Raw genomic sequence first — 15,029 nt, forward strand, 5'->3', positions numbered from 1 at the left:
ACTTCAAACAACTTTTTATGACGCTGATTGAATATTGTAAATGCTACTATGCTGCTATGGATAATGAGTTTGGAGACTGTTGATAACATTTGAATTATTATATGTGAGCCAAAACAAACAAAAAGCCATTTTGGCTTTTGAAAGAAACATACACAAATGTACATAATAGTTTATCACATATTTCATCTAAAGTTTTGCAGCTTTTCTTTGTTTTAGTTTCTGATAAACCAAGGGTTCCTTTTCAGCCTGTGAGCCCAAATTATGGTACCAGAGACTGGGGACCCCTGCAGTACCTGGAGGTGGTTAAATCACAATTGCACACAGCCATGCATGTTTAATATTAGACAAACATTTTAAAGATTTTTCAAACATTACTTTGATTTCAGCATGAATCTCACCTATAATTAATAATTTTGAATTGAACTAATTTTCTATATAAACTTAAAACAAAAAGTAAGGCAATTTGTGTTTGGTACATTATTTCTTTGTTGTAACAATGCTTCTTGGCAATAAATCTTATACTGTTGGAAAGCATGTTTATTACCCTTTTAAATGATGCCACATTTGTAAGGATCATGCATTTGTGGGATGAGCAGCAGAGCTGAGTATGTGGGTTGCACCCATGAAAAATATGCCAAATCTTTTCTGCCAATGCCCCCACCCACCCAGTTTTCCCCCCAATATTGTGATTGCAATTTAATATGCAAATCTTTTTTTTTTTTTTTTTTTTAAATGTTCTCATAATAAGGATTGTTCAGCAAACACAAGCAATAAACCATTCTATATTAAAACCATCACAATAAAAGATAAATAAAACTAGGGATGAAAGATTTGAAAAAATACCTAATCATGATTTTGGCTCATATTTGACATCAATTGCAAAACTGATGGGTATATTTTTTATGTTTTTCTAGTTTTGATAAAGAAAATAATATACATGAAAATGGAAAGGTAGGATTTTTGTAAAAAAACAAAAAAAAAAAACAAAAACTGTCATTTGAATGTCTGCATATTGTGTAGAGCATAAAATCCCTGCAGCAAAAAAACTGTATCAAACCGGTATTTTAACACATTTCAGGTCAAGGAAATATTGCAATGTCTGCAGGGGCATAGCTAGGGATTTTGGGCCCCCAGAAAGAACATTACACTGACTTAGCTGACTAGCCAAGCAACAAATATTGCATCATTTTTACAAATATCTCTGCATTTAAATGTATTTCTAAACCATAATTTCCCGATGTATGAGCAATATTTTTTTTTACTGTGGTTAAATTAAATTTACGTGCATTGTTTCGCAGCACTGGACTATAACATTTGGGCATTTTTAAGGGAGGAGCAGGGGCCCCTAGTATTTTATTTCACTCTACAAATTTACAAATTTCAGTCTGTTGACCAATTCATTTAGTTGCTTTTGATTCAATAATGACACTAATTTCTTTGAATAAATAAATAAAAACTCAATTTTCATTGCAGGCTTCTCAAGGGCCCTTCCCTATTGTGGGCCCGGGTAATCAGTACCCTTTTTCTCCCCTGTGCTTCGGTCATGAATGTCTGGGATTTGAAAATTGCAGCAGGCCATATTGGGATCAATCGCTCAGGCCTAGTCCTGACTCCCACTTTGGGGACCACTGTGTTAGACGACAGAGTAAGGATAAGAAATGTGAGTTTGTTGGATGAACTGGGTGTGTTACCTTTCACTTAGTCAGATATAAATGATATTCTAATCACATTTAACCTGATATATCAATAAATAAGGAAATAATGAGCATTATTGAAACATACATTTTAACATAAAATGTATTATGATGACTTTTTTAGTATGCTAGTATATTTTTCATGTATTAATATTTGACTTAGGTTTTTTTTCTGTAGACTGAGGCAGTATATATATATATATTTACTGTTTCTAGTTTCCTCCTTTGAACTAAGAGTATATTCTACTTCACTCATGCAGCAAATTAGTTTTCTAAACATAAAAATCATGTTAGATATTGCTGGACAGACTACAACATTAGTAACAGCTGTTTTTTTTTGTGTATTTCTGTTTTGTGTATGTCATTTATACTCTAACATTGCCTGTTGTAGTACTACACTATGTTCTGCTGTTCATGATGAGTGTGTGCCAGTTTATTTGCCCGCCTCCTCCCGTCGAGAGGGGCGGGGTCCACATGGCACATCAACATTTGTAGCTAACAGCCGCTGCACTTGGTTTGTACTCACTCGCGTTGTGCCAGTTGTCGATGTACTCGACACTTTATACACCTTTATCTGACAGTACCATCATACGGAGTCTTTTTGAATACTCTGTATGAACCTGTATTTTATTTTTTATTTTTTTTAAACACCGCGGCTGTGAATTCTTAAGTCTCCGTCTGTGTGAGCTCGTCGGCTGGGAACATATGATGTGAATACCGAGCGCTGCACAAGGACTTGATACTTGTTTGTCTTATGCTATGTGAGTAAGATCTGTTTGGTCATTTACGGCAAAACTCCGCATGTTTTCTACTTTAACATAATGTTGGTCATGTTACATGTCTTTTGCGACTTGCAGTGGTTGATTTTACGGCTGTTTTTCACTTTTTGGTGTTACTTTCATCAAAACCATCTTTCAGTTTCATTTTTGTAATTACTTTTCTTTAACTTGTGTTCAGCAAGAGTTTAGCGTGCTGAATAACGCTTTTTTGCGTTTTTCAACGAATTATAATGAAAAAGTTATAATACTTCAACCTAACATATTACATTATAATCTTAACCCATCAGTTTTTTATTGTGTGTCAAATTGTCTGAAATAAAAGAAACCCTGTGGAGTTGTAGCATCATACAACAAGAAGTTAAAAGTAAATGTGAGTAATGAGGATGATGGGATTCCAGTCATCATCATATGCAGCAGCAGCACTCTGCTTTAGGTCACACTACACTGCACAGTACCCTCACAGATGAATTAATATTTCAGCATAACTTACAAATTAAAAATACAGCAGCTCCCTCTCTGACTTAGCCTACATTATGCATCGTTGCATGCTTGGCCGTGATTGGCTACAGCTCACCATCTCTCCGTGTGGCAACAGCCTTCTCATCCACCCAGCAACTCCCTATTCCTCATGCTGTGATGATTCTCTGCCTCCAAGGGCCTTTTCTGCAGCATCCAGCGTGGTAGCCATGGTAACGGCAGCCTGACCCTGGGTGTGTGCTGCTACACTTACTACAGGCTTGACCTGAATTCCTCACTGCATCCTAGGCAGGCACACATGACTTGGGCGACTGACCTGTTTCTCATTGTTGGCAGTCAAGAAGCTTTGTTGAGTTGATAGAGGCCGAGGGGTCAACAGACCGATTTTCATTGAACTATAACTTAGTCATCATTGGCCCTGTGTTCTTATCAGAGTATGTAAATGTTTATTTTACTCCCACACTTGTTTATTTGCATTTTTAAATGCAATGATGTTGAATAATCTGCTTGTGGGTCTTGTAGGCAGATGAAACAGCTGGATCCAAGTCTCTAATTGGTGGCATTTACTAAACCAGGCAAGGCTTTCTGATAATTAAAAAGTGTTTAAGCTTCTTAAAGGTTAGAAGTGGTTTAATTTCCATGACTTTTTGCCTTTCTTTTCAAAATCAATATGGAACTCTTATAAATTTTAAACTAGAAAATCAGCAAGCAGCAGTTGAGTCTTATCTAGGCCTAATTTCTTGTTTAATTCAATTTTATTTTAATCTCGATTCTATTTAAACTGTTTTGCATATTGATGCTTTGTTGAGGTAGAAAAACAAGCCTGATAAAGTTGACTTTTACAAATGTAGGGGAGACCAGGGACGGTTATAACACCTCCTTCAGCTCTTGTAATTCCCTTAACATTCGAGCTAGATTACATAAACTTACTATGCACCCATGTTTGTTTACTGCAAATTGAACCAATTCAGACCTCTGTAAGAATTTCATAGACCTTGTGAATTGATGTCAAATACAAGATATGCCTTTGTTACCCCACTCCTGGGTTTAAACAGCCTGTTTTAGCGTATTGATTTGAACATAGCAAGGGAAAAAGGCATCACATTTTGCCTGAGATGCTATAATTTCTCCTCTATAAATGTTATTATTGTATAATGTGATCATATTTGTACTAAACAAACAATAGTCTTGATGAAAAACTATCTCATTGCGATTTTCCCCCAATATTGCGATTTAATACACAATTATTTTTAAGTCCCTTATCTTGTGAATTATACAAGAAACACAAGCAAATATAATTCTGTAGTATAATCAGCACAGTAATGCAAACTTGATATTAATTGCTAATTTGAAGGGAATCATCATATTTGTGTCTTTGTTGTTTTGATTAAGACAAACACAAGTACAAGAAAAGTATGATTTATGTGATCTATAAAAAAAAACACCTAAATGTTTGCATAATGAGTAGAGCTTAAAATCTCTGCTGCAAAAGAAAAGCATTAAACTGGTAATTGCATTAAACACATTTCAGGTTATTTCAGTTTATGATAAAGAATGATTTATTGTTTGTGTTTTTTGAACAACATATAAGAAGAGGAACCTAAAAATAAATGCATCGTAAATCGGAATTCGCAATATTGTGGTAAAAAATTGCAACTTGATTATTTTTGAAAATCATTCAGTCTTAATTTACATGCACTTCAGTAATTCATTATCAGGAAAAAACAAAACTGAGAAATAACAGCTTACATGATTCTGTCAAAAGTTGGATTTCTTTCTATAATTTCAACGGTACAACAATAAAGCTGCTTTTTTTCTGTGTAGTCCACCTTTTGACACGCTGATGCTGCAGAGATGGTGTCACTCCTGACTCATTAGCAGCCTCTCTGCATCGGTAATGTGCAGTACAGCTTGTATCATTTTGCCTCTTAGCTTTAATGTAAGCTAGTCTAGGTGATCTCCCAGTGCCAGTGAATCTGCTCTACACTTCTTTTAAACGCCACCTCGGCGATTTTCAGAAACAGGATATTCATGTCCTTCATTTCATTGAGCATATAATTTGCAATGGTTGCTTTTTTTCCTGCTGCATCTGTGCATTTACTTTACTCATGTATGGATGTAACAAAATGAAAGAAACCAGATTAAACAGTGAACTGAATAAAACATTGTTGTTGTTGGATTATTCATCATCTGATAATGGCCATTATCTGATAGAGCATAATGGTTTATGCAGTGTACATGACTTACTCAGGTATCTCTAGAAATCAGATGATGATTGGTTTGTAAGTGAGCCTGCATGTTGATCTTCTCATTGTTTTACTCTCATCAGTTACTAACTGAGGTAGTGATTTCAATGGTGGAAAAACAGCCTATTTAAAAGGCTAACAGTAGTCAATTCTTTGTGCTACCTTGCTGGGTTTCAGGTTTATTACCAAAGACTTTCATAGAATATACTGTTAAAACGTTTGGTAAACTAAAAATATAAAATAAACAGCACTAATTATAGAGAAGTAGCATCTCAGTATCACTGATGACTCAGTATTTGACCTTTCACAACTCTTCTAAAAATATTCTGTATCCAGAAACAGTGACTGCCAATGTTAAAGCCATAAAAATCAGGCCTTTTTGAGAAATGGTTTTTCATGATGGTTGAATATTAAAATGATTTATTTAGAATTACAGACTCACAAATAGATTCTTCAGGATAGGACTGTTAATGGTCCAGTTATTTTGATTTCTTGTTGGTTTTACAGTTATTTCTTAGGAGAAAACTCCCCCTATTTTCCAAGCACATTAACTATACTGAAGTACTTTTAATTTTACAGTATAAACAACATGTTTGATAACCTGTGAGCTACCATAAGACAAAGACCTGCAATAGTGTTTATAACTACTTGCATTACTGTTTGACAATAATGAGAAAAATGTAGGCTACATTTAAGTTAAAACTCTGCCATCTCTGTCTCATAGGAACAGCTGAGGGACAGCCTTATTGTCACCCTACCTTTTTTGTTGTGTAAAACTATAAACCTGTTCTAGATTGTGGGGACATGTGAAGGAGTTTTGGAAATTGAGTTCATTCACGGGCTAAAATCCAACACTGCTGACAAAAATGAGCGCTTTCATTTAGCGCTCCCTGTACAGCCCACTGCTCAGCTGTAGGCTCCCTGAGGTGTCAGCTCGTTGTTGGAGCCAGACTGTGTGGGAGGGCCTATTTCTGTCCTTTCTCTAAGGAACCTCTCTCTAACTCCCTCTCTGCTGTGCCACTCGATGCAGAAGTCAGCTTAGTCGATCTCTGTAGTTCTTGTGCCTGTCTGTCTGTCATTGTGATGCATCCTGCAACATCCTGCACACTGTGGAGCGCTAAGTAGCAGCTAAGAGGAAAAGCCATTGACTAACAGTCGTTCTCAATCAATCAATGAAAGCATCTTCACTCTATTAGTAAAGCAATAGGTTGGTAGATCTACATTAATATGCCGCTTGAGTTATATTTAAAGCAACAGTGCTAAACATTTTTGGCTTCCAAGTGTGAAGATGTTTTTTTGCATCTTTCATGATGTTAAACCAAGTGTCTTGGAATTTTAAGATACAACAAGCTCTTTGAATTTGTCTTTTTGTTCTGGGAAGCTTTAATGTACAATTTTTAGCATTTCTCTAAAATTGAACAGAAAAAAAAACAAAAAATTAAAGTCATTAAAGGTCCACCAGCTACTTCTGCCATTTTGTTAATTCTTTCATTTTAACAATGTAAACTTCTCAGGAAATGTCTACTGTGCTCATGTTAATAAATCATAAATAATAAATAATAAAAAATAATAAAAACTACTTTATAAATCGAGCTTACTGTTTTTAGATATAGGACCTCCAAAAAACAAACAAAAACATAAAAAAAAAAACAGAATTCTAAAAATTGCCATTAAGTAAATAGAATACAAATAAGATGAAGTTGTCATTTCAGGAGTTACAAATAAAAATGTTGTAAACTTGCACATAAAAGTGGTAAAACGACATGTATCAAGATACAAATAAATATTTGTGCACAAGAATACACGTGTATCTGAAGGTGTTTTTTGTCCACAAAACAATGCCAAAGTTTAAAGTCCCTGTAAAGTGATAAAATAAATCTGTACTAAAGATTTGTTGTATGACTGGCCACTGTGTAATGAACCACCAGGTCAAATTTCAGTCAAATAAAACATATAAAATTAAGATTAAAAATCATGAAAAATGAGGCAGTAAAGTCTGCTTTATGATGGTGTGGGTGTGCCGATTGAATGAGCTGAAGCCACGCCCACTCATGAGAAATATACTCCTCTCTAATAAAAAAACGATGTTCTGAAAACAAAGACCAGCACCGGTCCTTCACAGTATGGGACACTGCACCCCACGTGTAGAATTACTTATTTTTTAATATCGAATTCAAATGATCATATTTCCTGTTATACTTGGCCTATTGACACCAAACTAAAACTTGTAGAGAGCCTGAAAATAACACTCTCCACACAAAGTGATAGCGATGCAAAATGTGGCGTTGTTTTCATGCTATCACGTGACAAAAATAGGGCATGATGATGTCATACAGGTGTGATCATGGACTTTGAAGGTCTAAAGTGACTATGAATATAATTATACCCGCACCAATACATAAGTAAACTAGACAAGAGGTTTAAACTTAAAGATAACTTGGTACGTTTGAAGTTGGGTCATCTAAGGTATTTGGCAATAGCCGTGGATGTTAGTTCAAATAAATGCTCCAGTGAATTTTTTAAAGTGTTATATTTTTCACACCAGAAAGCCTCTGTGTTTGGCACTGTTTTGTAATGCAACATTCATGTGTTCTTCCGCCACAGCGTATCACGTCATTTCCTGATCAGCTGAGCTGCTTGGGCATTGGCGCTTTGACAGAAATTTCAATAGAGCGTTTATTTGAGCAAACATTGTTTCTTGGACCATTTTTACTTAAAACTCGCTGAATTATGTGGAGAAACTGTACTCATCTGTTATGCTGTACAGACTAGCTACCCCATCAGTACAACCAGCAAGTCCTTCTTAAAGGAGCAATTCTCAGGGAAATCTCTGGAGGCTAGCGCCACTGCGATTGCAAAGTACTTATAAGATCCAACTTAAAAAGAATACCAGAACATTCCTTTAACTGATTTTGTGACAAACAGGAAAACTATGTTTTTAATGGGTTTAAATTTAAATATATTTTGGGTGTTATTTGTTTAAAATACTGTCTAGAATTGTGTGTGAAAACAGTAAAATATAAGTATTCTCCTCAAACAACCAGGCCTTTTAAACTGAAATGAATATTTTTTGTAACTTAAAATATTTACTAATGCAAAACAACTGAATGAATATTTGGGCATGCTTTATTAGGTGCTGCTCTGTCAGTAGCTGCATGTAAGGTTTGCCAGTTCTGTTATCACTGTTTGATGTCTCATGAGCTGTATGTGCTGCTGCACTTGAATAAGATAAGGTGGCAGACTAAAGTAGTGTTAAGTCAGGGGGGTGCTGGCTGCAGATGTCTGCATTGACCTCACAGAAAGCAGCTGAGCTGAAGCTGTTTTTATTTATTCTCTGTATTTTTCAAGCTGTCTGTTAAAAGCCCTCTATTGTCCGTGGGTTTGGGGCCAGGAAGGTCTGGCTGCCCTGAAACCATGTGAGTCACACACAAACAATGCAATTCTCTGTCTTTTCCAAATCACTCGCTTCTCAGAAATAAGCCCTGAATCACTGAAGAATTTACAGCTACTGACCCACATTTGCTTGTCCCATATGATGATGAGGTGTCAGCTGTGTTAGAAGTGATTTAACAACTTCCTGTAGTTACTGTCTTTCCTGTGGCCTGAATGATATCACAAATGTTTAGAGTGCATTTTGATGCCTGCAGCCTGTTTTAAATTAGCTGTTTTTATGTGTTGTAGATGTGATGGACCAGCAGAGGGTGCTGCATCCAGGTTGCCTGGTCTCAGGGGTTCGTACGCCTCCCGTCCGCCGCAACAGCAAGCTGGCAAGCCTGGGGCGAATCTTCAAGCCATGGAAATGGAGGAAAAAGAAAAATGAGAAGCTGAAGCCTTCGACGAGTGAGTGCTACTTATTTCTTGTGCTCTTGCCTTAGGCACTAACACTGGCTAGTTTGGAGTCATTCAGGGATAACAAACATGGAGTCAGGGTTTGCACGAATTCATCTTGCATGCAGTCAGTGAACCACTTTCATAAATGTGCTGTGTTGTTTAGCGGTGGAGAAGAAAGCGGTTGTACGTCAGAAGAGAGATGACCTCGTCAGGAGGAACCCTGGGGAGACAGAGACAGGTGCAAAATGATGAACACACACACACACACATTCACACGCACACACAATCTCCAGGCTGATCTCGGTTCACTTGTTCAGCCACATGATGCCCAACTGCTCTGCTCGCTCACTCCTGTGCTTTTCCACTGTGCACCATATGCAGAGTCAGATCTTGCTTGTGGGGGTAATGCTGAAGATCCAGACACCCCGAATCACTCTGATGCTGAGGACAGAGACGAGGAGCTCGTAGCACCTCTGGCTAGCACCAATGAAGAACTGGGAAGTGACTTAGAGGCCTCTACAGGTAGAGTCCAATGCTGTCATCTCCCCTGTGATCTTTCATATTAATATAATGTATTTTATTTTTAAAAGGGCAAGAATAATGAACTACACAGAATTACAGAATGACTGTAAGAGAAGGGAGAAAAGTCTTTTACGATGAATCAAATGGTGTGACTACCATGAAACACTGCTGTTCATCCCTGCTCTGTGGGACATTTTATCATCCACAAAGATTTGATTTTATCCCAAACAAATGGGCTATATGGTTAATTTTCCCAGCTCTTAATAACCATATTACGAGTTGAAATATTCCACTTTTTCAAATATTAAATGTTTTCATAAACCTGCTGCATACTACATGCACATATTGTACAAAATAAGCAAATGATTCCACTCAAGTGTTCGTAGAGTTCCAAGAGAGACGTTCAGAAGTGAACGTTGATCTCAAGTCCAGGCTGGTTCAAACAAGGCTCCAAATGAATGACCATTCTGTTCAAAAACTGCTGAATGGGATTTTTTAGTCCAGAATAGATGCCAGTGCACCACAGGAACCGTGAAGTTGTGTGTTAGAACTATTTACGGTTATAATGTAAGCAGGATGTCCTATCTACTCTTATCAACTTATTGTAAATACACTTATGGGTTACTTTCTTAGGCATACCTGTTCAGCCGCTCATAAAAGAATTATCCAATCAGCCAATTAAATGTCAGATACCAGAAATAACAGAAGATGAGTGGTACAACATGTGCAGGACACAGATGAGGACTTCTAGCTCTAGATACTGGAGGGAATTCTGCTGTAGAAATATTGTCAGATTTTTTTATCAGCCCTAGTTTGAAGAAAAGATTTCTGCAGGTCTCGCAGCCCTGCTGGAGAAAGTGTGGAGAGCAGGATGTTGATCATACCCATATATTCTGGCACCGATGAAAATAACTATATTTTGGGAAGAAGTACGGAAAGGAATGAAAGCAATATTAGGATAATTTAACACAAGAAAACATACAAGCTAACTTGGTTGAAATACTTCTAGCGGCATCGACGAAAGCTATTACAAAGAAATGGTGTAGGGAGGATCCCCTACTCGGAGAAACTGGCTGGACATTGTGGAAGAAATACACGATATAGAGAAATTTATGTACACTTTGCGGCTGTCACAAGATTCAAGCACCCGGAAGTGGGAAAAATGGACCAACTTACAATCTGTTCACAGAACATGAAAAGCATGGACAACTTTAATTGAGGCTAAATGGACTACTCTTTTCTGACACCAGTCTGTATGTTTGAATGTTTTGCCTTTGTTATTATTGAAAAAAAGCAAATGAAATTTAAGTGAAAAAAAAATATCAGATACTAATTTGTTAAAGCATGCAGACAAGGTCAAGAAGATCAGCTGAAGTTCACGCCATGCATCAGAATAGAGAGGACAACACACCATGGCTGTTGGTTGTCTGGCAGGATTTTATGCTGTTTACGCCAAATTTGGACTCTACCATTCAGATGATGCACCAGAATGGAGGCTCATTGGACCAAGCAATGTTTTTCCAGTCTTTTATTGTTCAATTTTGGTGAGCATTCATAGATGCTCCTCTTCCTACCTTGGTTGTAATGAGTAGTTTGAGTAGTTCATGTTGCCCCTCTGTCAGCTCAAACCTCTGCCATGAGCATTACGGCCCAGAGAACTGCCGCTCACTGAATATTTTCTCTTTTTCAGACCATTCTCTGTAAACCCTAGAGTTAGTTGTGCGTGAAAATCCCAGTAGGTCAGCAGTTCTTTGTGAAATACTTGGACCAGCCCATCTGGCATCAACAGCCAGGGCACATTCAAAGTCCCTTGAATCTCTATTCTGCTGGTCGATTTGAACTTCAGCAGATCATCTTGGCCATATTTACATGCCTTAATGCATTGGGTGCTGCCATGTGATTGGCCAGTTTAATATTTGCATTAATGAGCAGTGAACAGGTGTACCTAATAAAATGGTTGGTGAGTGCATATATCATAACGAGTATAAGAAATTATCGCAGAAAATCCTCAACTAGATCTGCAATTCTTTTGTAACTATTTGACTACTGGGAGAAATGTCTACAGCAAAGAATTTACAAATGTGTCTGTATCTAAGTCACAATTTTAAAAGCAGATGTAAAATTTTAGGGATTGCTCATTTTTGATATATATCTTTACCTTCCCTTATTCTATATCAGTGTGCAGGGGAAACCCTGGAATTCATATGGAAGATATTGAGACAGCTGTTAGATTCAGGCCCAGGATGTTCTTGCTTTTAGGTAACATTACTTAACCACTTCAGCCTGGGACTGAAGTGGAACTTAATTTTTTAAGAGAATTAGTGCTACCTTAAATGAACTAGTGCTACATAATAAAAGGTAGCACTTAGTTAAGGACTGTTATGCAATTTGCAGAATATACACTTTGCAGTCTACAAAATGTCAAACTCAAACAGCTGCTGGATAAAAGTAATGAGTCATTTTTCTAATTTCTCCCATTGAAAAGTCTTTCCCATGAAGTGTGTCTTAAATATTGAATAATCCATTTTAGACGTGTATTTTCTTTTCCCTGCTTAGTGCTATCAGAGGTGATAGTTGTTGGGAAGATATACTCTCCATATCTGATGCTAATTTTGTCTTTTCCCTATTACCTATTATTGCTTTTTCCTGCATGTGTGTTATTTAATATTGTGTGCACCCAACATTAAAAAGCATTAAAAGTATGCATTCAAAGAAATGAATAAATGCAATACTACATTGCTATAGAGAAAAAATACTAAGCCTCTGATTTTGTTCTTAACACATTAAGATTTTTCCAATGTTCCCATGTATTTGATGTGTTTTAAGATGATAGATTCTACCCATTGAATTGTATTATTTAATGCAGGATTATTCTTTTATAAAATAGATGATCCTTGATGATTAAAAATCATGCAACTTTTCCCTGATAATTTGAAGTGGTATGGCAAAGTTCTTTGCAGCCACAGTTTGAGATGCAGTGTCCCTAATTGTCCACTAGATGGCGACAGAGACTTTCTGACCCTTTGCAATACTTTTTCTGATATTTCATTTCAGCGCAAGACCTGTCAGAAGATACCAAGACAGTGGGAGATCCCAGTCAGAAAGACGATGGAGAAGATGAGAGCACTTCAATGAGCGACCCCATCGACGAGCAGCCAACTGGGAAGGTGGAAACTGTGGAAACCAAACCAGAGGCGACAGCCACCCTGCCTCAGAGACGAGCCAGCACCTCTAATCCACCCAACAAGCCAGTCAAACTGCTCACCAGACTTGGCAGCCTGGATGGTGAGTTTACCAGAGAACTCTGATCTGAGGTTTGTCGTTTTCTGCATTGGCTCACTTTGATGATTTTTCTCTAGGTGCTCCTCGAGTGCCAGTGAAAAAGTCTCCGGCCACTTTACCAAGGAACTTCACGCTTCCCAAAGACCCTCATGGATCCCTGTTGAGAGGCAGGATCTCCACACCCACTGGATCCCCCCACCTGGGGGCAGTACACCAACAGCTGCCCCCTAGCTGCATCATTGAGGAATTGCACCGTGCCCTGGCCACCAAGCACAGACAGGAAAGGTCAGACTGTGCTCACTGGTTTAGTTTCAATTTTTCAGGTGTTGGTGGTTAATTTTAAGTGCAAAAAATCTAATAAGAGAAAGTCTGTTAGCCTTATGGGACAACAAAAGTCCTGGAAAGTGTATAAAAATGTAAGGGGAATAAATTTGCATATAATACGCTGTGAATATGAACTGTTTTAATGCAACCAATCATATAAATGGTTTAGTGTCACAGTCTTGCTTCTGATTTTCTACAGGTTCAATTTAAATTTTGTTATAAGATCTATTTTGGTAGTAGCCAACTGTAGAACAAAAAATAAGATAGACAAGTTTATTGTCATTGTTTATTGCAATGAAAAATTTTCTCTGCCAATTATTCAAATATGTGTAGTCCCACTGTCAATTGCCTATTATAATGTTGAAGAAGCACCCCTGAACTTAACTAAGGAATTATACTTTGCCACATAAACACTTTACAGATTAATAATATTTAAGTCTCTTTCTGTGCCTTTTGTTATGCTTTAATAGTGGTCATTTATGTCTGCAGTATGAGGTGGATTTAAACTATGCATTTAAAAAAGCAAGGTGTAGATAGTAGCAAATGTTCTGATACTGACACTTAAGAAAGCACAATAATACCATCTTTAGAGAAAAAAAGGTTTTCTTTGCTGTGCATGAACAATAAAACTGTGTGTATCAAAGGGACTTTTTTGGTTCAGGTGCTTAAAAACTCTTACCTTAATTGATTTATAAGGCTACTTAACCTCACTAACAGCAAGTTTGAAGAGTACACCAAAGAGGAACTCTTGAGAGCTTTCAAGACAAGCAAAGTGTTATTTTACTGAAAAAGAACTTCATTTGGCAGAAGGTTTTGCGACTTTAACATAATATAGATTAGATATTATGTATTTAATTCCACAAATTTGACTCTGTGATATGTAGAAGTCATTGCGAAGTCATGTGTTATTAAAAACTGGTTTTGATTCTGAATTCTGAATTTTTGTGGAAGAAATTTTTGATTTTATCTTTACTTTTGTAATGTTCACTCATTGTGCACTTTATTAGGTACACCTATTCAATTGCTTGTTAACACAAATAGCTAATCAGGCAATCGCATTGCAGCAACTCAGTGCATTTAGGCATGTAGATATGGCCAAGATGACACGCTGAAGTTCAAACGAGCATCAGAATGAAGAAGAAAGGGGATTTAAGTGACTTAGATGTGGCATGGTTGTTGGTGCTAGCATGCTGGTCTAAGTATTTCAGTAACTGCTGATCTACTGGGATTTTCATGCACAACCATCTTTAGGGTTTACAGAGAATGGCCAGAAAAAAAGGGGAAAATATCCAGAGAGTGGCAGTCTTTTGGCTGAAAATGCCTTGTTGATGTCAGAGGTCACAGGAGAATGGGCGGACTGGTTCAAGATGATAGAAAGGCAACAGCAGCTCAAAAAACACTTGTTGCAACCATGGTATGCAGAATACTTTGGCACAACACATTGAACCTTGAAGCAGATGAACTACAGCAGCAGAAGACCACGCTGGGGGTCACGCCTCAGTTAAGAACAGGAAACTGAGGCTAAAATTCACATAAGTTCTCCAAAAATGGACAATAGAAGATTGGAAAAATGTTGCCTGGTTTGATAAGTCTCGATTTCAGCTGCGACATTCAGATGGTAGGGTCCGAATTTTGGTGTATACAGCATGAAAGCATGGGCCCCGTAGTACCAAGTGAGCATCATTTAAACGCCACAGCCTACCTGAGTATTGTTGCTGACCATGTCCATCCCTTTATGATCACAGCGCATCCATCTTCTGATGGATAATGCACCATGTCACAGAGCTCAGATCTTATCAAACTGGTTTCATGAACATGACAATGAGTTCTCCAGTGGCCTCCACAGTCACCAGATCTCAATCAATATAGCACCT

At 37.3% G+C, this 15,029-nt stretch overlaps 1 protein-coding gene across 2 annotated transcripts in view; it reads left to right on the forward strand.

Moving 5' to 3' along the window:
- The window catches only part of phactr3b (phosphatase and actin regulator 3b), an 81,645-nt gene that overhangs the window by 29,081 nt on the left and 37,535 nt on the right, over positions 1-15,029 (forward strand). The window contains exons 1-6 of one of the 2 annotated variants that reach the window (XM_041783917.1): positions 2,199-2,455; positions 8,878-9,036; positions 9,191-9,265; positions 9,409-9,549; positions 12,604-12,834; positions 12,909-13,116. In XM_041783917.1, the coding sequence (XP_041639851.1) occupies positions 2,449-2,455; positions 8,878-9,036; positions 9,191-9,265; positions 9,409-9,549; positions 12,604-12,834; positions 12,909-13,116 (821 nt within the window). In that variant the 5' untranslated portion in view covers positions 2,199-2,448. Of the gene's footprint in view, positions 1-2,198; positions 2,456-8,877; positions 9,037-9,190; positions 9,266-9,408; positions 9,550-12,603; positions 12,835-12,908; positions 13,117-15,029 lie in introns of those variants that run through there. The other variant, XM_041783916.1, reaches the window with a different exon arrangement.

Source organism: Cheilinus undulatus, linkage group 3 (assembly GCF_018320785.1).
Source record: "Cheilinus undulatus linkage group 3, ASM1832078v1, whole genome shotgun sequence".
Taxonomy (NCBI): Eukaryota; Metazoa; Chordata; class Actinopteri; order Labriformes; family Labridae; genus Cheilinus; species Cheilinus undulatus.